Below are 22481 nucleotides of genomic sequence, written 5' to 3'. Positions count from 1 at the left end.
ACTATTGGTGATATTCGGTGATCATCGGCGAACTTACCGGTTGGTTGACTTGGTCTGTCCGTGTGTCTGACGTCGATCGGATCGTTTCCGTTAAATCTATAAAGGTGTAGGTGCGTCGGTTTGTCTACGCGATCCAAAACGTTCTCCCAGAGCGGTGACATCCACTGTCCTATCAACGGGTCGTAAACCTTACCGTTTGGCATGTGAACAAGAGAGGTGACCTGTAAATAGATTATATTGTTAAAACACAAAGTATAACAAAAAGAGTTTTAAATATCGTTACATTCCTGGATAAAAATTGTATTATTTTCTATCATTTTTTATTTTATTATAGTACAACGTGAAACTCTTATTTACCTGATCCAGAAGTCCTCCACAGAAATCAACCGGCAAGTAAAGATATGGATTTGAATCGTAAACGATATGGCCGTAGGGCGATCGCATAATTTCCCTGATGCCCTCCCCGTACTGATTGAAGATCATAATAGGTGTCCCGCATTGATCAGTAGCGATATAATATTTGTGCCGGTACACTTGTGCGTAAATAAGATGTCCTCTGTCGTCATAGACCAGCGACATCAATTTACCATCGCGCGGGCTGTATATCTGGCTCACTTCGTGCGGCCGTTTCTGATTGTTGTAGAAGAACTGAGTGACATTGCCATAATTATCCTTCCTTGTGGCCAGGCGGTCCAGGTGATCGTAATAGTATCGCACGTCGAAGCGGCCGCGTTTCGTGGCGCGCACGAGGAGACCCTTGGCATTGTAATTGAATCTCTCCTCTCTCGCGTTCTGCACCACCAGACCTCGGTTGTCGTACTTGTAAAGACCCTCGCCGAACTTGACTATTCGGTCCATGGCGTTGTACTCCATCGGGATCGTGTTACCTCGATACGTGAGCGACAGCATATTACCGTTAGCGTCATACTTGAAGCCCCACGGTTCTTGCGCTTCCACGCCGGTCAACTGACCGTCGCAGTCCCACGTGTAATTTTTTACGTTGGTATATGTGTTGACAGCGACGTTGCGCGTGTACGTTCTCGTCTGATTGATGCGGCCGCGCGAATCGTGCGTGAACTCCATCCTAAACACTTCCATCCGATGGATCGTCACCGTGACTTGAGTCTCCAGGAATCGGTCGTCCGTGGTGCGTGAGAACAGCGCGGTACCATCGAACACGGTCGTTTCATTCGACTGCGGCTTCGTCACCTTGAATTGACCGATTTGTTCCAACGTACCCGACCTCGGACTGTAAGCCATGGTGTGCGGCGGTAGCGTCTGACCGCCTATTCTACCCTGCACCGCGACCAGCCGGAAGTTCGAGTCGTATTCAAATGTGAATTTGGCGTTGCTCAGGCCGGTCTTGGCGCCGAAATCTATGCGCTCCTCCACCAAAAGTCCCGCGCTATATTGATAATCCCACTTGTACTCCACGTCTCTCTCGGAATGTATCACCTCGGAAGGTAGTCCACTCTCGGTGTATCTGATCTCGCTTTTACCATCACCGTGAACGACTTCCGCCAGTTGTCCCGAGGTGTGATATCTGTAGACGATACGAGCTCCGTCTCCCGGGAACACGGTCTGCAGTAAGTTCCCGTCGTGACTGTAGTGCTGCAGATAAGCTCTGGTGCTGCCGGGTGGAGTATACGTCACCCTGAGGAAACCGAGAGAAGCCTGACAGGAGAAGGAATGCTTGGTTTCCGACGGTAGAATGATATGTCGCAGTCCACCGTCGTCGTCGTATTGCAACGAGAACTGTCTGTTGCTGGCGAGCGTGATCTTCGACAGCATGTTGAAGTCGTTGTAGGTATATCGTTTCGTGCCGTCCTTGCTATTGGTAATTTCTGCCAATTGGCCGTGTCGATCGTAGCCGTACGACTCGTCGGAAGAGCCCCACTTCCAGCTCTCGATCCTATTGAATCGATCGTAGGTGATGCTGAGGTTGTGGCCTTGCTCGTACGGTTGCCAGACCAAGGGTAGGCCGGCCTGATCGAAGATCACTGTCAATAGAGGAGTTCCCGCCTTGTCGTAGAATGTCTCGCGGCTAAACGCCTGCTCGAATTCGACGCTTATTACTCGCGTGTCGTTCACCCAGATCTCTCTATTCAGCGTTTGCTGAGGATGGCTAACTTCTCCGACCAAGTTGTACGTCGTCGTCATGGTGTTCGTTAATTCGCCCAACGACATCAATTGATAACTCCACATGGGCAGCATCTCCGCTTCCACCGGCAAAGCCGGTTTCAATAGCGGATGTTTCGTCGTCGCCGCGCTCAGTACTCTACCACCACCAGGTAGAAGCACCTCCAGGCTGCTGTTCGTAAATGCGATTGCTTTCATGAGTTTGGTGCCTGTGAATGAGAAATTACATATTAGAGCAATAATTTTCGTATTTAGTAATATTAGAGTAATGTTTTAACAATATTTGCAAAGAAATTGGAATATACTTGCATACTGGGAAAGATAGATTAAACAAAAATTAATTAATTAATTAAATAGAGAAAATACATACCGTCAGTGACTGTCAACATCTTCGATTTCTCGTTTTTCATCTCAAACTCCACAATTCGCTGTTTATCACCTTTCGATAAAGCTTGCAACGGAGCAGACACTTTTACCAATAGACCTTCATCGTCAGATAAGTCCGATGATAATTTCAATTTCTCGCCTGTCGGCAGTATTACGTCAGTGACACGTCCCAGACTGTCGTAATTGTATATGTATGTTTCATCTCCCTGAAATTTTAACAAAACATTGTGCTTTATCAATAAGAAGTAATTTATTCATTTAAAAAATCTACAAAATTTTTTCATCATATATGATTAAGCAAAAAAAGAAAGAATAAATATTCATTCGATCAATGGACTAAAGCTATTCTTTATTAATGAAGATGAGCAATACAAATTTCCAACTTACTCCTGATCGACTGGTGAGCAAACCGGTAGAGCCGTCGTAACCCAAAGCGATCTCTGCCCTGCCGCGTTCGGACAATTTCTCCAGGAATCCAACCGCGGAGATTTTCAACTCGGATTTATGATCCTGAGTGTTCTCGATGGAGCTAACGACACTGCTGTAATCCCGTAGGAATTGGATCTTATTGCCCGCGCTGTCCGTCACCGTGGACAACTTGCCGAAACTCGTGTTCTTGCTATACAGGAAAGAGTAACGAGTCTTTCCGGACGTCAAATCTTTCGTGGAGATGTGTTGGCCGTAGCGATTAAATACGTAGATCTCATTCGAAGGCGGGAACGGAATGCGGAACTCCCCGTTCTCGTCGTGGTTCGGAAGATACGGCTGGAGAGCCAGGATATGAAGACTGCCCTGATCGGCCACGTGCAGGACGCCGTCTGGCGAAACCGCCAGGGCGGATATCGCGGTGAACTTTGCGTTTGACGAAAGGAGTGTCTCGGTGCTGCTGGTATCGTCTGTGCAGGTGCACGTGTCCATGTCCTTGGTGCTGGGCGTAGTATTGTTGCACTCGCATTGGCGCAGTCTCTCCTGCTGCTGACCCGCAAAGTGTGACATCTTCCCGGAGGAATCGACGATCCTGATAGAGTTCACTCGGTGAGAATCGCGATCCGCTATGTACAGCTCGCCGGTTGGACTGAAACCGACAGCCAACACCGATCCGAGGACCTCGTCCGACTTTTTCAGGATCGTCGTCAGCGACGAGTTCAGTTTAGGAACTTCGTCGTTGCCGCTGTTGTTGCTGTTCGCGTTGCTGGTGCAGTGAAGAGGCGTGCCGGCGACCACGCGCACCTTCAGGTCGCTGGTGAGTTTCAATACCAGTCTATCATCGATAAAGTGCAGGGATCCGTCCAATGGGCTCAGAGTTAATCCGGTGGGCCATTGTAACTGAGCCTGATGTGCGGGAATGGCTCCGATGCAGGGTGCGGGTGACCAATGATTGTGATGACCATGATGTCCCACGAGCGTGTGTATGATACCTCGAGGATCGACAGCACGAATGTTCGTTCCATCGGCGATGTACATCGTTTTATCGGCCGCAATTGCGATTCCTGCAGATCACAACAAAAATCACGTTTTATTATTTTGCAAGTGATTCTATAATTTACAAATCTTTCGGTACATATGTTCGCTGTTTTGTAAAATTGTTTTTGAGATTACTTGAATTAACTTCAATAGTGCAAGCGCCTTTCGAGACAATGACAGATATATATTTCAATTTGTCCTTTACCTTTAGGATGAGCCAATTTTGCATGGATGGCCTGACCTTCGTCGCCGCAATGACCCTCGTCACCTGGGATACATCTCTCGCCGCTTCCAACAACGGGCTCGATATTAATGCTGGGATCTTGGACTTGTTCCAACGAGAGGGCTTTCAATATCTGATGTTTCTCCGGGTCGCTGATATACAAGTGCCCGTCAGCCGGCGAGATACATAGGTAATACTGATACGCCACTTGAGTAGCGCTGTAAAAGATGGGATACGCGTTCCAGATTAGATTTGAATCGTCGCCGAATTTACAAAAAATTCTGCAGAAAACACAAAAATTAATTACCTCAAAATCAGGACGGTGTAAACCTTTCCTTCGGGCGTGATTCTGCGTACGAGATTGAAGTCACCGACGTATATGCTGCCGTCGGGTCCGCTGGCGAGTGCCACCGGCGTCAGGAGTCTGGCGTCCTTAGCGAGACCGTCGCAATTCTGACACACCAGGCTCCTCTGGAGGCCGGTGCCCATTACCACTTTCACAGTGCGCGGATACTGTTTGAAATGTAGAGTAGAGCCGTCGCCTTTCTGCAGGATCCCTTCGTGGAAGTTGTAATGGTGATGGATGTCGAGTCCCCAGCCGCCGATATCGGAGATATCGACGTCGAATCCCTGCAAAGTGGCCGTCTGCGTCTCCCATATCACCAACGGGCAGGTGGAATGCTGATAGCCGATCGAGATCCTCGCCTGCGCCACGCCGTACACCTTCTGCTTGTAAACGTTTCGCTTGTTCCAGGCGAACGTGTGCGTCAGATTCGGATCGGCCTCGTACGTTTTCGTGTGTAGCGAGCCCTCGATCTCCACGTGCACGTGTACGTGCGTCAGCGATTTCGGAATGAACGGCCCGGTCAGTTGCATCCTCACGGTAGAGAGATAGCCCGCAGCCTGACTGCTTTGATACATCAAGTGGAGATTGGAGCCCGGAATAGCAATGCTTTCCTGCACGATCTGCAAGCGATGTTTAACGTTGCGTACAATGCGGTCGCACACAGTGGCTGTAATCTCGTAAATATTGTTACATTCGTGTATTATCCTTTGATCGCTGTCCCTTTTACGTAACACGTCGAGATTTGTTCTTTATCGTGCGAGATTTGTATTTTAAAGTCTCGCGCTCCGCGCTTTTCATTCAGACGCGTTCAGAATGTTCAGATTGGTATCAAGATAATTATGTCATGTAAAAATTTTAGTTAAAAATTTTATCGTCCTAATCGCGATGGTAAAAATCAAGACTTTACTTTGATTGACGCAACGAGAGTGTTATAATTAAATCGTTTGCGTGGGTAGAAACTTACTTGACTTTCAGCAAAGACCAAGCTCTTGCCAGGCAAGCCGCCAACTTTTTCCGGCATCCACGTGCTAACGATAATTGGCCGTAGCGTCTCGTGATCGTGCTCCAAGCACGGACCGTGCTCGCTAAAGAGTCCCATTGAAATCCCTGGGAAGCCTATTATATTGTATTCCGTAAATGATAAGAAACTCAAAAAATGCATAACACTCAAGGACGGAACAAAGACGGCACACACGTTGAGCTCTGGAAACAACACGGTGAAGATGCGCGCGGGATAACCGGCGCGCGATCCGATCCGAGGTCCGTGTTCACGAGGAGCAATAATAAATTACGTAGAAACCATCGCAACGGGACTTTTGCAAATAATAAAAAAAAATGTCCATTCGTTTCCTTTTGTTATCTCTTCCTTTCCCTGCGCGCCAGGGATCGGTTTCAGGTGATCGAGCACGTACGCGCGTTTATCGAAACGTTTGTGACGTTAATGGGTAACGCGATCCGACACGTAACACGATGAGATATATGTGTACCAGGTCGACCGACCAAAAAAATAAAAAAAAAAAATAAAAAATAAAATAAAAAAAAAGAGGAAAAAAAAGGGGGAAAATCCGTAATACATATATCCGAGGCTCGATGCTTACCAACTGCCGGGCTCGGCGGCTGGTTAGATTTATACGATTCGCCTTCCTTGCTGAGGATCATCACAACGGGCGGCAGAACTACGATCTGATTCCAGGGTACGAAGACGGTCCTCGTGAGGGGTTTGAAGGGGCTGCGCTGGAATTGAAGCGTCACGGCGCCTCCGCCATTGACCAGGACGTCGAACCTGATCAAAGTACGTAAATGCATTTCGAACTACATTGCCGCCGGTATAAGGATCCGACGTAGGTCGATCAAGATAGTGCGCCCGCTTTATCCGAGAATGAATGTCCGACGAGGCCTTAGAATTGGAACGCGTGTCTTTTAAAAGTTCCTTCGTCCCGTTTGATTAATTTTCTAAGCGCGGCGTATCGTTAACTAGAATAATTTTGAAACATTTTCCCCACGCAGAAAAATTTACCTCGGTTGTATGAAATATAATAAAAATATTTCTATTCAAAATGGCATACCCTTTTATTTTTTATCAAAAAAGCAAAATGAAGCTGTATGGAAAGTTTCAATACAATATAAATAATTATATTAAAAGAACAGTAATAGCTTTTGAAGTATTAATGAATTTTAAAACTCTTTCTTGAAGGGTTATTACGAACAAAGGTATTATGATTAGTCTTATTTATTGACGTGAACAATGGACGAAGTAGATTTTTACGTGCTTTGTAATTTCTCCCTTTCAACCCGTTCGTTACTCAAGTTTGCATCTAGGTTCAAAAGTATACGCCATGGAATTTAATGAAGTAATATTCCTAACATAAAATTACTGGCTTCTCTGAAAGTTGGAGCGCGGAAACAAAAACTGCGCAGAACATATTTTTAATAGGATTTATAGTAGCACTGTACTCATTGTATTATTAATGTAGTTATTTAACGTCCCCATTGAGAAAACTATTTATAAAGTAATTTCCACACACATATACGCACGTTTGTGGAGCAATTTTTCTGAAACGAAATGAAATATTCTGTGAGACTGATCATCTCCTATACTAAAATAATAATTTTTATATTTTACTTCTCTGCAAGATTTCGCGCATTTCAAATTTTGACTATGTAAAAATTCGCAAAATGTGAATTCAGATTTTACATTAATACATGTTAAAATTATTACATGCCGAAAAATTCACCTAAGTTGTAATACGCTATAATGATATTATAATTGAAGGTGCATCAATGAATAGAATAATACGTAACGCGCTTGTTATTTCGCATTTATGAGCATTAATTACGAGTAGGCGCGGTGTTCCGGTCGTTGGATTAATATGAATTAAATCGGAAGAGAATGGCTGAAACAAAGTTTCGTAACGAGTAGATTCGGTCGATATGCGAACACATTTCGACGACCCGCGATGCACCGAGAGGGGCCACGGATCGAGCCGTGGTGCCGTAGGTTTGCACGGAGTAATTAGTAAGCTTTCGACATCATTAGCTCGGGCTTTGATGCGGTCTAGTATCCCAACTCCTCCGCTTTCCTGTTTCAGAATTATTCTCGCCAGGATTGCTGTATATACCCTCGCCTGATGTAGTCGTTCCCGACTACATCACCTCCCCCCCCGAACTACCCCTCCCCCTTTTCATTACAATGCAGCCTTGATACTATCGCGCAGGACGTCCAGCTCCGGCCCTACATGTCGTGCTCATCGCATGTGCAAATGCTAATACAGGCGATGATGGCGACGGCCGCGTGTTGGTCGTACGTCCGCTATATAACTGTAAACGGATGTAACAACGGGCGTAACTCTTTCCATGAATCCCCTTTCTATCGCCGGTAATATATTATATCCACGATAACATGACCTACTTATTTCACGCACGACACTCAAGAATAATTAGCAATTAGCAGATACGGATTTGAGATTACGCTCTTAAATGTTCTCTCAGAGCGCGATGGTATAATGCATATATAATAATCTGGATTACGCCCCGTGGTATCCGTCATTTACGTTATGGATGTCTGTCATTAATCGCCGCGCAAATCCCTCTTTCAAAATAATATTATGCCACAGTAATAACTACATCGGCTTAAAATACGAACGGCATAATTGCCTCTACGTGTGTAATGGTGAATTATTAATATGAATTACTATCCATTACCATATCTATTAGGGACAAACCAGAATGCACGTTTAAAATCATTTATATCATTTACACGCATTCGTGAAATTATTCCAATTCGAGCACTTCATCTGACTTTTTAGGAAAAACGAAGTCTTTTATTTGCTTAAAATACGCACTATGATAATCGACCTTTATTTTTTTTCAAACGCATCGATGCCTTAAAAAATTATTATTAGACGTAATAATATTTAAAACTTCAACGTATAATATTTCGGATAATGATTTGCGAAATAAATTTGTTTCTGATGTCTTTAAGTATTTCAAATCATGAATTAATTCTTGCTATTAATTTCATTATTTTAATTTAGAAAAACTAATAACTTTAACAATTGAATAGAAGTTACTAATACATGAAGCTGGGCAATATATAGAATAAGATGTAAGTGGAGTATTGATCCTTACCATCCGTCTGCTCTGGTCAAGGTGAATCCAAAGCGCGAGTCCCTGTCCACGGACACTCTGATGCCTACTATTCCGAGTCCTTGTTCGGTAACAACTTGGCCTCGCATCACCGCAACTCGACTGTTACAAATTACAGATATATCGGGGTCCACCGAGGCGGGGGATCGTTTCGTCGACCCATTAATCCGCGAAATGCTGATTTAAAACGAAGCATTCTCACAATTTACATCTGTCTACGATCGGAATGCAATTTCGATCGGTCCGCGCGTGTCGAAGCGAGAGTAGGTAGAATTTTGGAAAAATCATTTGGATTTTCACAGCGTTCGCGTCCGGAACATTCGTTCGTAACTTAAATACGAATGTATCGAAATTAAGTTTTCGGAATATCCAATCACAGTTATCATTTCAGAGCTTTCGATCTTCAAATAAATGCTTCAGCAATTTTAGATTTAATTATTTTCGTGTAATCATGGATACACTTTACATTTTCATAAGATTCCGAAGTTATATAGGTTCGAATTATGTCACGATTCAATTTTCCGCGATCCCACCGCGAACAACGGCGGCCACCGTTAATACCCACTTAGTGCCCGCCTAATTAACGGTAATGCGATCGTACTACTCGGTCGGTCGGTGCACGACCGGTGTCTTTACGCGGGCGCGGACGCGAGCAATCGATTTTGCCTGTTAAATCAGCTTCCGCGGTCAACGGTTCAATGCGATCCAATATTCTCACTTCGCTGCCAATACAATCCGCAACTCCATTCGGCCGACATTCGACGGCCGCGTTGCCACGTACAAGGGAAGCTAATGCCTCTGGCTGAATCGAGGAGCGATACAAATTGATTTTACAAATAGAACAATGCCGCGTAGGCGAGGGGCGGATGGCGGAACGGGGATGGGGGAGGAGGGCACACGGGGTCGTAGGGGGGTTGGACGGCGGGGGCAGCGGAACACGCGCAGTGCGTCGACGATGCATTTGTGCTCGCGAAAATCAGCATTCGCGGTGGTGGCGATGGCAGCGAGGCGGGAACATTCTTCTCGGCACTGACTTTCAGGATTTTCAGAGACCAGAAAAAAGGGTGGAGAAAAAAAGAAGAGAAAAAAAAAAGAAGACATAATACTTCGTCCCGAAGCCAGGATGGACGGGGGAGGGCAGGGACGGAGGGAGGGGGGAAATTCGTAGGGAAATTATCTCGTGAGAGAGTAAAAGGCATGCAGTCATGTTATATAGATACGTAGTAGGCGTGAGATATGTAATATGTAATATAATAATAGACGTATCATATGAACTTTTCATGTGAACGGAACTGGAGAGGGGGATATGGCGAGAGAGAATGGATGGTACGAGAGACCAGGGAGGCTGGTCTCTCGGCGAGAGAAAGTTGGAATGTTTGAAGCTGAATATTTTAAGCGATTCGTGTAGTGCTGAATATAATGAGGTTTCGATGTATATAGGTACGTAGATAATATATATATAATGTATATAAGAGATAGTCGCATGTGTGTATGTAGCTTGTTACACCACCCGTTGGGTAACGAATGTAACGCGGCACGTGCGACATGAGCTACGATCCCCCGCGCCGTGTAACAAGCTACATATACCCGTTTATATGCATTCGGTATGTAGATATATATATATATATATATAGATATATATATTTATCGGTCTCTAAGGGATTGCGTATGGGGGCATATTCGTTCTTGGAGGATCACGCGTGTCCCCAACGCTGGCGCGCGATGTCGATGGTCATCGGATCGTCACCTAATATAGGACCATCGATCGTTTCCAATTGAGATTATCGAGTTTGCCGATTTCACGGATGCTCAGGGATCGAAACCGGGATTCTTTCAACGAGGTCAGTTTCTGCCGTTAGGTAAAAGTGCGCGCCGGATATAGCGACGGTTCTGTTAATTTCTTACAAACAGCTGAAGCAACGCCGATATTTTATCCAAGCTAGTAATAGCCTTCTGAATAATTACTTGCGTGACCAAAAAAAAAAAAAAATAAAGAAATATTCCTTGTATAATGCAATAATATTCGCGATGATCTTTATACAAGTATGATTTTATTTGAGATATTACACAGACTAGTAATATAAGGTAATAATAGTCAGACATATACTTTAATAATGTTCAATTATTTTTGCAGGAAGGAAGTAGTTGAATTGTATATAAGGTACTTAATGTACTTAAATTTTCAAATTATTAAAAGTTATCATATAGTTTTCTTTAACAGTTCATCTAGATCCTATTATATTCGTCGCCAATTGTCACTTTTCTGTCACTGCGTGAATAGATGCGGATACGCATTTCCGCGCATACATGCGAAGAAAGAAAATGCAATAAAATCTCTGTCGGGCAATGCCGCCGGTTTCGATCACTGATCGTGCCTTCGTTTCGAGTGGCTTGGAGATCAAACTGTGCCGGGGAGGCGGGCGCTGATCCTCCAAGTGCGAGCATAGCAAGGTGGCAGGCACAGTCGTCACTACTGTACGTCCAAACCCATAGTGAATGATAAACAGAAAAAGAAAAACGGATGATGCTCGAATGCGCCGAGATCTCTAAAGACAGTCGTAGTCAACCTATATGCAAATAACGAAAGAAGAGAATGTATACACGCGCGACGCGCACCTAACGCCGTTAGGAATTATTAATCTAGCTTATTCTTATTCTTTTGCGTTATTCTTTTCTCTTTTCTTTTTTTTTTCTTTCTTTTCCGCCGAATTTTACGAGCGAATAAATTCATCGAATGAACTCATTCTCCTTCTCTGTCCTTGCGTGAGTCTTTCTCTCGGTTTATCAGGTCTTTTCTCTTTTCTCTCTTTCCTCTCGCCTCTCTTCCGTCGTTCTCGCGCGAACGAGGACGTCGAGGACCGATCTCGGAGAAATACCAAGACGCACGAGAGACCGCGAATATTTTCAGTTGAAATAATCTCAGCGGAATTAACAAACGTTCGTCGTTTTTCAGTAAGTACTCCGCGCCAGAAAGAAGCATCGTTAAGTTAAGTAAAGCGGGAAACTTGAGGGGGGGGGGTAGACGGACGAGGGGGGTGGAGCTCGGGATTGGCCAGGTTTGGGTGTGATTCTTCTTCGGTGGGTTTCGATTTCCTCGGATATATCGGATAAAGACAGACACAGGGCGTTGGTGTCGGGTCAATTGGCACATTTTAGACAGGTGATAATAGACGCAGACAAGGGACAAGGAGAGACGGTCCTTTGGGGTCCTTCATCATAAACCGTACGGTGCCGATTTAGCTATACTTGCCGATCCGTCGATAGAACAGAAAGCGAATATGTACACTTGTTGAGTTATTATCTCGTGTTCGTATCGTAATGTATATTATATATATATATAATAATATATATGATAGAAAAAGGAACGATATAATAAAAAAAGAACGCAACAGAGTCGTTCACGCAAGAGGCGCGCAATAAGGTCAGCGTTCGTGTAAAATGCTAGGACGTTCACTATAAGACAAGTTCGACAGGATGGTATATACATAAAGTGCAAGCCTGGCAAACACAAACAACACAAGACCAGGGGTTTTTTCGTAAGTATACGACTCGTAACATACTATTATGTATATCAGTCATATGGCTAACGCATCTAAGGGACAAGAAGACAAGACATAACAGAAAGGGGAAGACAACAATCTGACGACATATCACAGATAACACAGAGACAATTCGTACGGTTGGCTTTAATGTATACGTGAAGAGCTCTTGCCCATGGACGGACGCTCGGATGATGCGTACAAGCGTTATATGTATATTCATAAGCGAGATAAATGATACATAACTAACGAGATTCTCTGTATATCGTAATAAAAGGGAAACGGCATATAGATTCTTGAGGATTAGACAGTATAGTTATTTACAGAACCGTTCCCGTTTCCTTTTTTTCTGCATGATTAAACTTCGCCCTGGATCTATTTCCGACGTGGATTTTACACAAAACAAGAGAGAGTGTTCCACAAAAAAGGATTTTAAAAAAGTAGGTTACCGAATATTTGTTGTAAACTCGATATCAATACCACGGAGGATTGTTTCTCGTTCGTATGTTTTTTCGAAGTCCATGGCGTTTTTATTGCGAACAACATGTATTCGACTATTTTTATAAAAATATAGACGGAAACCCCGACGAGAGAGAGAGACGCGCGGCGCTACCTCGAGCGGGATAAACCGCTGCAAAAACCGTCGACGACTCATCTCCTGTACGTATCAACGCGAGCGTGGCCATGGGGCGCGAAAGTGAATAAAGACAGATAGGTTAGACAGGTAGATAGAGGCTGTGAGAGAAAGAGAGATAGATAGAGAAAGAGAAAGAAAGAAAGAGAAAGAGAGAGAGAAAGAGAAAGAGAGCGGACGAAGTAGAACAGGGGGTGGTGGTGTCGGATGAAAGAGATGAGAGACAAATAAGCAAAGTGTGATCAAACATTGGCGAAACGCAAATATTCGTAATAATGAGAAATGATAACAGGCTGTTATATGGACGGCGTAAAAACAAGGAATGGCAGAAAAGAGAGTGACAGAGAGAGAGAGAAACGAAACGTAGGAAAGTAAATGACAGTGTTAGGCAGGCTAAAAGGTTCGATATATAAATACATAAGTGTTACATATTAATGGGTCATACGAAAGACATGTAAGATGAATGTACGAGCGAAACGAGCAATAGATGATACTTTGTTCTTTCTTTTTTTTTTTCTTTAAATTCTTTTGGATAATGAACGATTAGCGAGAGCTTGAGCTGCAACTTACCGCGGTGTAAAGGAACTCCAGAACGTACTACGTGTGGGAAAAACCAACGAGAAGAAAGGGCGTTACCACGGTCACAGAACCCGCGTTTGCGGGCAAAAAACGGAGGCGCGTGCGCAGCATTGCGCGAGCAATCGTTTTCTCTCGAACAATTGCCTTTCCGAACGGCAATTTTTCTACTTATTATTGCGAGCGCGATCGCGTGGCGTCTCCGAACCACCGAACGGACGCGTTTCAAAACTTTACAATCCGCCGCGATCTTCGGCCGCGAACCGAGCGGCGCGCGCCCGGCCTTCTTTCCGTCACCCGGCTCCGTTCCGGCTGGACCGGCACGGAGACCCCGCGAGTGCTCCTCGCAATGTTCCGCACGCCATTACAGAAACAATAGACGTAGACACACACTAATCAAGCGTACCCATCACACACGCGATCCTTCCAGTCACGCAACATGAACGCAGTCACTCTCGGACTCATTCAACATAGAGTGGTATACAGTGTGACAGACACAAGTTGGAAACTACGCAACGCATACACAAATGTATATATAATGATGTATATATATATATAGGGCCCAGAGAAAATGAATGACCAAATGACCGGTCGTATGTTAATACACACGGCGTCATTTCGACCGGGGATGGTGAACCCCCATGACGCCAACCCTTAGCGCGAGTACCCCGAACGGAACGACCGAGGGAAACTCTTATCAGTTCGGTCGTAACCCAGGGTCGAAAGGATCGTCCCGGACCGACAACGAGAAGGAGATTCCATCGGCGTCGATCTAGGGCCCGGGCTGAGGGACGATTCTCGAATATTGATTACCGCTGTCCGAGCAACCTCAATGCCAGTCTGAATACCTGATTCACGGCGGAGCGCTTGTATCCGCGAGCATCTTTCTCGTTTGGAGCGAGCGCGCTCTAAAAATCGTGTTAACGCAAATAGCATCTCGAAGGAGGTACGAGAATTCTGATAGGGGAAAAAGTAACGTCGAAATATTCGTGAAGCTCAAAAACTTTAAAGACGAATGATGGACATCTTGATAATTCTTCATTTAAATCAATGAGCGTTTAAATATCAATAAAAAAAACTGAAATATAGCGTTATTAATAATCCAGTACAGTTTTCAGTAGAGATTTGTTATTTAAGTTTAGTTGAATTGAGAGATAATTAACACGGAATACACCCCATTGTTAAAATTTTCAAACGAGTGCAAGTGTTGGCAGCAAGTATACTCGGAACGAGCAATCGATATTCCAGACGATATTACGAGACGAGTGGACAATGGACAAAAAACAATGCTCTAAATGCTCGACTTCTGGAAGAGTCTTTGGCGACAACATGGACCTTATTATACGCACCGGATATACAAAGTTTTCACGGAGTAAAAAGAAAGGAGACGGTACGAGAAATTTCAAACTTGTGTCTACCATATCTAGAAATACTTTTACGAGTGGGCGAGTCACGGCGCTTGTGCACTTTTGACATCGATAGCTCTCTGCACAGACTTTCTCATAGATAATTGCAAATTCTCGTTAAGGGAGTTTTGATATCCGCCTGTCTGACTCAACCATTCGTACGCTTTATCTATCAACTCCTTCCTCGTATAATCGCTTAACGAATGGCCAGATTAGATTGGTGTCGGAAAGCAATTTGGAAAATTGTATCTCTGTCCTTCCTTATATATGTTAGTTATATTGCGCGCAGGCCGAGTATACCGTTTATATACTTTACTGACGATAACGAACAGTGCCTAGAGTACATTAACGCGTGAGAAATGAATTAACTAATAATAAGGTAATACAAAAGCAAGTCTCTAGCATATTTTCTCGTTATGCAGACTTTCGTCATTCAGTCCGTAGGCAGAACGGAGCCTTTTTTTTCGGTCTTCGGCTGTAGGGTGATTGGTAATCTGGTGGTGGTAAAGGGCTACACACAGAGGATAAACACTAGACAAAATACACGATACCTCCGAAGTGCCGTCGCGGCTTCTTCCAGCTGAGCGGCATACATATCGATAATCACTTCTTCAATGCCGAACAAAGGAAGATGGAAAAAAAATTTGATCTTGTGAAAAAATTCTTACATGTCTTAATATAAACTTTTTGAAAATTACGTTTAGCTTATCTTCTTTAAATCTCTTCTATCATATTTTGCTTAGAATAGCATTTTAATTGATTTCACGTGAAATTTGATTCCACATATTCGTGAATTATTAAATTTGATATATTGCAGTATCTTATGCAAAGTTTGAGTTTTAATGACGAATTTTTCTTAAACTAGCAATAAATAATATTCTCTTCTCTCCTTAATGATTGTATAAAAATAAAGATAAATCTCATTGATCTAATATGCATTTTTTTATTTATTTATTATAGCCCTTGTTAATAACTGTAATTAAAAATATGCATCTAAAAGTTTTATATCGCGAATGCGGAGATTAATTAATGGAAAACCTTCGATTGGCAATGGTTCCGAAGTAATCATCGATATAATTGGCATTCGGAGGGGGGAAAGGGGTGAAACACTAGGAAAGGATGGTTAGGGGGTTGCAGGGTGTCACCCACCGGGGGCTCTCCTGATATTTCAGCTGTTACGGATGTGGATTCATGACGATTCGATCAAATTTTTGTGGCGTTCAATGGCCGCTCACGATGGGGGAAACATCAATTTAATAAATTAATTAAATTAAATAATTAATCGCAGTATTCTTCATTCAAATAATATTTACGACATATAACGTCCGTTCGCGACCAATAGTTTCGACATGTGACATGTTTGATCAACGAAATAATTTATATCGTGCTGCAAAATTAAATAAAACGATATCGATAAGATTACAACGATTTCTGAATTTATAAACTGTTTTAGCCCACCATTTTTGCGACTAAGTTTTGTTTATTAACAATTTATAACGCAGAGCAGAAATATACAGATTCTTCCGTAATATCAAATTTTGTGTACCGATAATATTTTGCACGGCTTGTAGTGCATCCGCATTAAACGTATATATTTCACAAACAAAATATATGTTACGCCTCCACAATAAATTAAAAACAAGTTATACGTGTTCAAAAGCTGAAAATATATTTTAATTAACTTTGTCCCCGTCCATGTGAAATTATTGGTGCGCATCCATCGTGGCACGCATATGCAATATGTGTATGCATATACACATATATACATATATACACGTGAAAGAGAAAGATATATTAAATAAATATGAGAAAGTATGTACCCCATCGTAAACCGTTACCACAGATTGAAACGCGTAAGTTACATAATAATATTCGTAACTCGATAACAGCGTGACGCGATATATATTGTATTTTTGCACATTAAATTCGTCAAGTCCTGTAAACTGCAATTTTGACATTAAATAACGCTTTTTGTAAGGCGTTCACTGCATACGTCGAAGACAAATTCACGGCGTGCCGTACCGAAAAGAACGAAAGTGCTCAACCAAACACGATATGATACGCGTGTTTCTGGCTAACGATAAAAACCGAGAAAAGTAATGCGCGGCGGCATGAAAGTCGTAAAAAGGCCAAACTATGACACACGCAGCTATGCTATTTTATCTTCATTAAATGTCATATGTGTAACGTTTACGATCGACCGAGTCGTTGCCCGCGTTTACGTTCTTCTAAAGCATTAATGCAAAAATAAAATGAGAGAGAAATATCCGCGTGTGGTGTGTCGCGCGGAAAATCTGCCAGAAATTTTGTTGTGATTAAATGGCGAGTTCTCGGTCGTTCGAACACGTCACTCTCGCTTATCTTAATATGAAAGTAAGAGACTAAGCGAATTCTAATTCGAATTTTAATCCGTCCGGGTGGAAATGATCGATCTTACCTTTCCGTGTACTCGTCCATGTGGGCGTAGCTCTGTACGCTGTTCTCCTCGACGAGGAACTTCACCCGCTGATAGAAGGACGCTGTGACGCTGGGCGGTTGTTTTCGAAGGAGAACGTCCACGGGATTATTACTAGCAAGGCACATGATATGTTCTGAACAAGTTTCGTGCGAGCAGCACTCGCTGTCAGAGCAGTCCATCATGCCATCTGAGAAAGACAATCTATTAGATATCCTCTTCAACGCGTTTCGCGCTCAATGAGATTCTATTTTTTCCGACGAGCCTTTTCTCTTTGCATCTTTATATTTTTATAAGCTTGAAGATTAGATAAGAATAATCGAAATTGTGATTTGGCATTTTGTATTCACGCTGTGTTACATTTTAACTCTACGTTGAACGCAATTAATATTTTACTGCCGTATAACAATACTATCTCAGTAAATTCCCCCTTTTGCCCGACTTCGCAAGAATAATATCCATTAGATACAGATGAGCAATAGTATTTCATTAATCAACGTTGATTTAATGCCGGGTTACTTTGAGGACTCACCTTCGTCATTGTCAACGTAATCATTACATTCCAATTCGAGTCGTATGCTGCAATCTCTACCGGCCCACCCGGTCGAACATTCGCAACTGTATTCGCCGTCCTGCAGGGTGCACAATCCGTGGCGGCTGCATCCATTCTCGCATCCGGCTATTAAAGAGAGAAAAACCATTTTCAATAATTGCAGTCGACTAATCGATTATTGAAAAATGATATTACGCCGTCTCGTATATCGGGAAACTTATTATCGACGGCGAAAAATATATGCTCGAGCAAGGTAAAGCACCGAATTTATTACGCGAATATAATCTCCTGTTTTATACGTACGTAATGTGCAGTGCCTTCCGTTCCACCCTTGGCTGCATACGCAGGTCCCATTCTTGCACTGGCCATGCTCGGCGCAACGCGAGTCGCACGGTTTTTGATCGCATTTCGTGCCGGTCCAGTCATCGTGGCATCTGTAAACCAGGTATGTGCCTTCGGATCTTACAGAGCGCGTATAAACGAACTCACAAACGACTTTTCACTTAACAATCGGAATTATGAAATAAAAACAGCGAGTATAAAGGGAAATAATACGATTTTGTTACGTTAATCGCATCGTACTTCGTGGGTACCCGATACGCAAGTGCTTCTAACAGGATTCGTTATGTTAAACGGCGGTATCGCCGAACGTAAAATAATTTCTCGCCGTTTATACCGGCTGCAATAAAAAATGCGAGTTTGAACCGAGTTCCGAAGTTGTTCTGCCGTAGTGAGGAACTTTTTGCACTTAGAGCCTCTTTTACGCCAACTCTCGGGGATGGAACGGGGGAAAGCGGCGGGGGAGAGGGGGAGGGGGGGTGGTAGACGAGAGGCGTCAGCTTTAGAATATGAGAAAGGAGATCCTCTCCCGCGTCCTTGATTCTGACAAAGGAAAGTGGGAAGGGACGAGGACGGTCCTTCGAGTTGTGATAAGTTGGCGCCTCGTAAGACAGAGCCTTTTTCTCGCAATTTTTCACCTTTTTAGCCTCAACTTTTGTGCCCGCGATCCCGGCGAGCAATTTACTCATTTTTAGGCCATTCTTCGCCCACATCTATCCCACAATATTTCAATGTCCCGACAAAACGTTACTCCTCTTTCTCTTTCCCTCTCGCGCGCGAGCGCGGATTACTATTAAATGCCCCCGCGACGTGCCTTCCTCGCGCGCGTTCGCCCGTTGAAAACTTTACGACGTTTCTCACTCTTCGACACGCGGCATTACCCGGTAATCTATTCCAGTCGTAAAAGTTGCAAAAAGCTCGCACGTCACACTCTATGAAGCACAGAGAGCGCCCGCGTAAATGGCCGTCACGTCCGCACAATTCCGCAAATCTCCCGCATTAAACAATGATCTCGCGCGGAGGTGCGGGCGTCATATGGGGGATAGAGAGAAACGAAATCGAGGTCGCATGGAATTTCTTTAATCCTCGCGAGAAAAACGACCTAGGCATTGAGACACGCGTCACTTTCCTCGTTCAATCCCGGCAAGAGAGAGAAAGAGAGAGCGAGCGGCCGTTGGCTGGTGCACCGTTGGTTGCGCCAGCGGGTAACCCAATTCCGGAATCCCGGTCGCAATTCACGTCCGCGGAGGGCCCGTAAAGGACAACGATATAGAAAGGACGATGTGTACGTGCAAGTGCTGCGCGCATCGTGTGTGTGTTATACTGACTTGCAGCGGCCCTGCTCGCAGGATCCGTGAAGTCCGCAGTCCAGACCGCAGCTCGGCTGCGAGCAATCGACCCCGGTCCAATGCTCCTCGCAGACGCAGGCCGCGGATTCGAGGTCGTACGTGCCGTGATCGGAGCAGCCGGGCAGGCACTGGTACACCTGCTGATCGACCTGATTGCACCGCTCGCCCTGCCAGCCGGCCTTGCAGTAACACTTGCCGGAGACACAGGCGCCGTGGCCGCTGCAGTTCGGGTCGGAGCAGTCGGCTGAAAGTTTGCGAGAGAGAAACGGATCGAGCGCGATATAGCTTTAGATCAGAAACTATCGCGTTTTTACGGTTCGGCGCGACCTGGACGCCTTCTCTCACTAAAGGCTAAACTTCCCCCCCGGTTCACGCGGGGTGAGGCGCATCCCCGTCAGTTATCAGAGCCCCCCCCCCGTCTTCCCTCGCCCGTCACGCCCGGGCGCCGCTGATTGCATCCATGGCGTGGACGAATGGACCAACTTTTTAAATTATGGCATCGGAACAATTGCATTATTCCCGCGGATCCCACCTGCCCCGGGGAAATTATGAAACTTAATTCCAGTGCGTCCTCGGCGCAGCAGTGGCGGTGGCGGTGGCGGCGGTGGCGGCGGCGGCGGCGCCGTCGCGGGCCGCGTCGTCGTTCGCGTTCGCTGTGCCGCGTTAGTTATATGTATATACACAGGACGCGAGAGATGAGAGGAATTCCTGGCGGATTCTTCTTGCATTATGTATGCGCGACGTTGATCGAACGGGATCATAGATTTGTTCGTTTTTATTAGGACCTGGCAGGTGCGTTCGCGCGCCGCCGCGCCGTGAAACGCGCGGAAACACGGAACGCGGTAAATTGGGCGTTGAAGTATGATACCATTAAGCGTATTTAATGGTACATACAGAATGTTTCTTCGGAACGAACTCTCTTCGGTAAAAATGCTGAGACATCAATTTCTAAGCCGTGAACGACAAGAGAAACGGCAGTTTTTAACGAATTAAAGATCACTCGGAATAAGTGGCGAAAATGAATCTTTCAGAAATTGAATAAAACGCATCATGAAATGAAGCATAAAACAAATAAATGTATATATCATATCGTTAAAAAAATATAAGATATAAACAATAATAATAATTAGAAAAACACGACCGTTATGATATACAATCAATTAGAGAGAAAAACGCCATTTATGGTCCGGACTAGGTTTTGGTAGTCTAAAGGCCCCCGCACAATGAAAAATATAAGGAACAAGGATAAGATATTACCGATTAGAAATAAGAAATCAGGAATAAAGCTGGTGTACAGGAATACACGGCTTCCGATAGGTTAAAAATATGTTGCCTGTGTTATTCCCTGTTTCCTGTTGCCTGTATTTTTCATCGTACATTCAACTTTATTCTTGACCCTTTAGTCCTAATCGTTAATATCTGTTCCTTATATTTTTCTAATAATAACTGTGTAAACTTTATTTCAGGTTTCAACTCTGGCTGAGGTGATATTTTTCGCAATAAATTCTTTACAGTGATTTAATAAGGATGATTATTAGCATCCAAATTTAAAGTGATTATTATTTATTGATTCAAATATGTAGATTTACCGTTTCAACTAAGTGTGTTTGAAAGATCGACAAAAAATCGGCGCGCAGTTTACTAAGTTTGGAAAAAAGTATATAAAATTCATACAATATTATTATTAGATCACCAACATCCAATCCGGACCATAAATAGCGTTTTCCTTACTAATTGATAATATATAAAATATAAGTGAGATCACAATTGTCTTTAAAGGCAAGTTTTTAAAAGAAATAACTTGTCTCTCGATTCGGATTCTTATTCGCCAGTTAGTTCTCATTTGCCGTCGTGTCGCGACTAATGCAAATCCGTTTCCGCTCGACGAATTTATCGTTCTTACGATTGGAGCTGACATATTCCACTGACGTGGAACTAATACCGTTTTCGTCTGCGTTTAGGAAAAAGCGACGGGCGAGCGTATCTCTAACGAGGACCGTGAGAATGTCAGAGACGAAGTGTCTCGTTCCCGGCGAATAATCTCGTCATTTATATCGTACGTCACTCAGTCCCCGGAAATTCCGGGGTGTGCGAAATTATAACGTATCGAACGCAGCTGCGTGCCGCGTGCGTGCGCGCGCGCGCGCGCGCGTGTGTATTATTCAAATTCCCGCGAAACAATACGAAACTAATTGTCGCACCGAATTGGCATGGCTTGACCCATATGTAAATTTGGAGAACTCAGCGTGCATTAATTATAGGTTGTACACAGGCCGGGCTGTGTTCTCCACCGACGGGGACTCTGCATTACTAATATCTTGAATCTCCCCGGATAGAGGGCCAGGACGTACGCCTGAATTATGGGAAAATTAATGGTGCTGTGACAAACATGAAGAAATAACGATCCGAGGCAGAAATAGATGTTCGAGGTAAACGTTTTCCGTCACCCGTGACTTTCCGCTAAGCCGTTTTTAAGGCTGAAATATGGGTCGTGATATCGCGCGCCGCGCATTTGCAATGCAACGTCATCGCTCGCGAATCGTTCTCGGATAATCTTTTCAAACCGGTCCGACGGTATCGTCAATTTTTTCCCCCCTTTTTTCTCACATCCGCGTAAGGAAATATTATAAATCCTAATTTAGAAGCAAATAACTCGCCTCTAAATTTTAGTTTATCGCTAACTTACGTTCGTCGCAAAAGGCGCCCTTCCAGCCGGGATTACAGACGCAGGATCCTCTGACGCACTGGCCATGCTGATTGCAATCAGGAACTTGGCAGTCACCTAACGGTATGTCGCACTCCGCGCCCTTCCAGCCCTCCTCGCAGTGGCACATACCACCGCCGTATTGTCCGTGAGAAGAACACAAAACTGGGCATACGCTTTTGCTGCAATCAGCACCCTGGAAGTTTCGTCTCCTTAGTCTC

General features: G+C 44.1%; 1 protein-coding gene across 6 annotated transcripts in view; it reads right to left on the bottom strand.

Annotated features, from left to right (window-relative positions):
* Positions 1-22481, bottom strand: part of Ten-a (tenascin accessory) — a 561949-nt gene that overhangs the window by 5837 nt on the left and 533631 nt on the right. For all 6 annotated transcript variants that reach the window (XM_071780078.1, XM_071780079.1, XM_071780081.1 and 3 more), the window contains 15 exons: positions 22243-22456; positions 19536-19800; positions 18172-18302; positions 17848-17994; positions 17298-17505; positions 13449-13475; positions 8688-8807; positions 6158-6342; positions 5524-5675; positions 4521-5179; positions 4196-4431; positions 2914-4016; positions 2510-2732; positions 358-2348; positions 38-221 (listed from right to left, as the gene is read on the bottom strand). In XM_071780078.1, the coding sequence (XP_071636179.1) occupies positions 38-221; positions 358-2348; positions 2510-2732; positions 2914-4016; positions 4196-4431; positions 4521-5179; positions 5524-5675; positions 6158-6342; positions 8688-8807; positions 13449-13475; positions 17298-17505; positions 17848-17994; positions 18172-18302; positions 19536-19800; positions 22243-22456 (5845 nt within the window). The remainder of the gene's footprint in view (positions 1-37; positions 222-357; positions 2349-2509; positions 2733-2913; positions 4017-4195; positions 4432-4520; positions 5180-5523; positions 5676-6157; positions 6343-8687; positions 8808-13448; positions 13476-17297; positions 17506-17847; positions 17995-18171; positions 18303-19535; positions 19801-22242; positions 22457-22481) is intronic.

The sequence above is a fragment of the Temnothorax longispinosus genome, chromosome 6 (assembly GCF_030848805.1).
Source record: "Temnothorax longispinosus isolate EJ_2023e chromosome 6, Tlon_JGU_v1, whole genome shotgun sequence".
Taxonomy (NCBI): domain Eukaryota; kingdom Metazoa; phylum Arthropoda; class Insecta; order Hymenoptera; family Formicidae; genus Temnothorax; species Temnothorax longispinosus.
The sequence above is the reverse complement of the archived record's forward strand: the minus strand, read 5'-3'. Positions and strand labels throughout refer to the sequence as shown.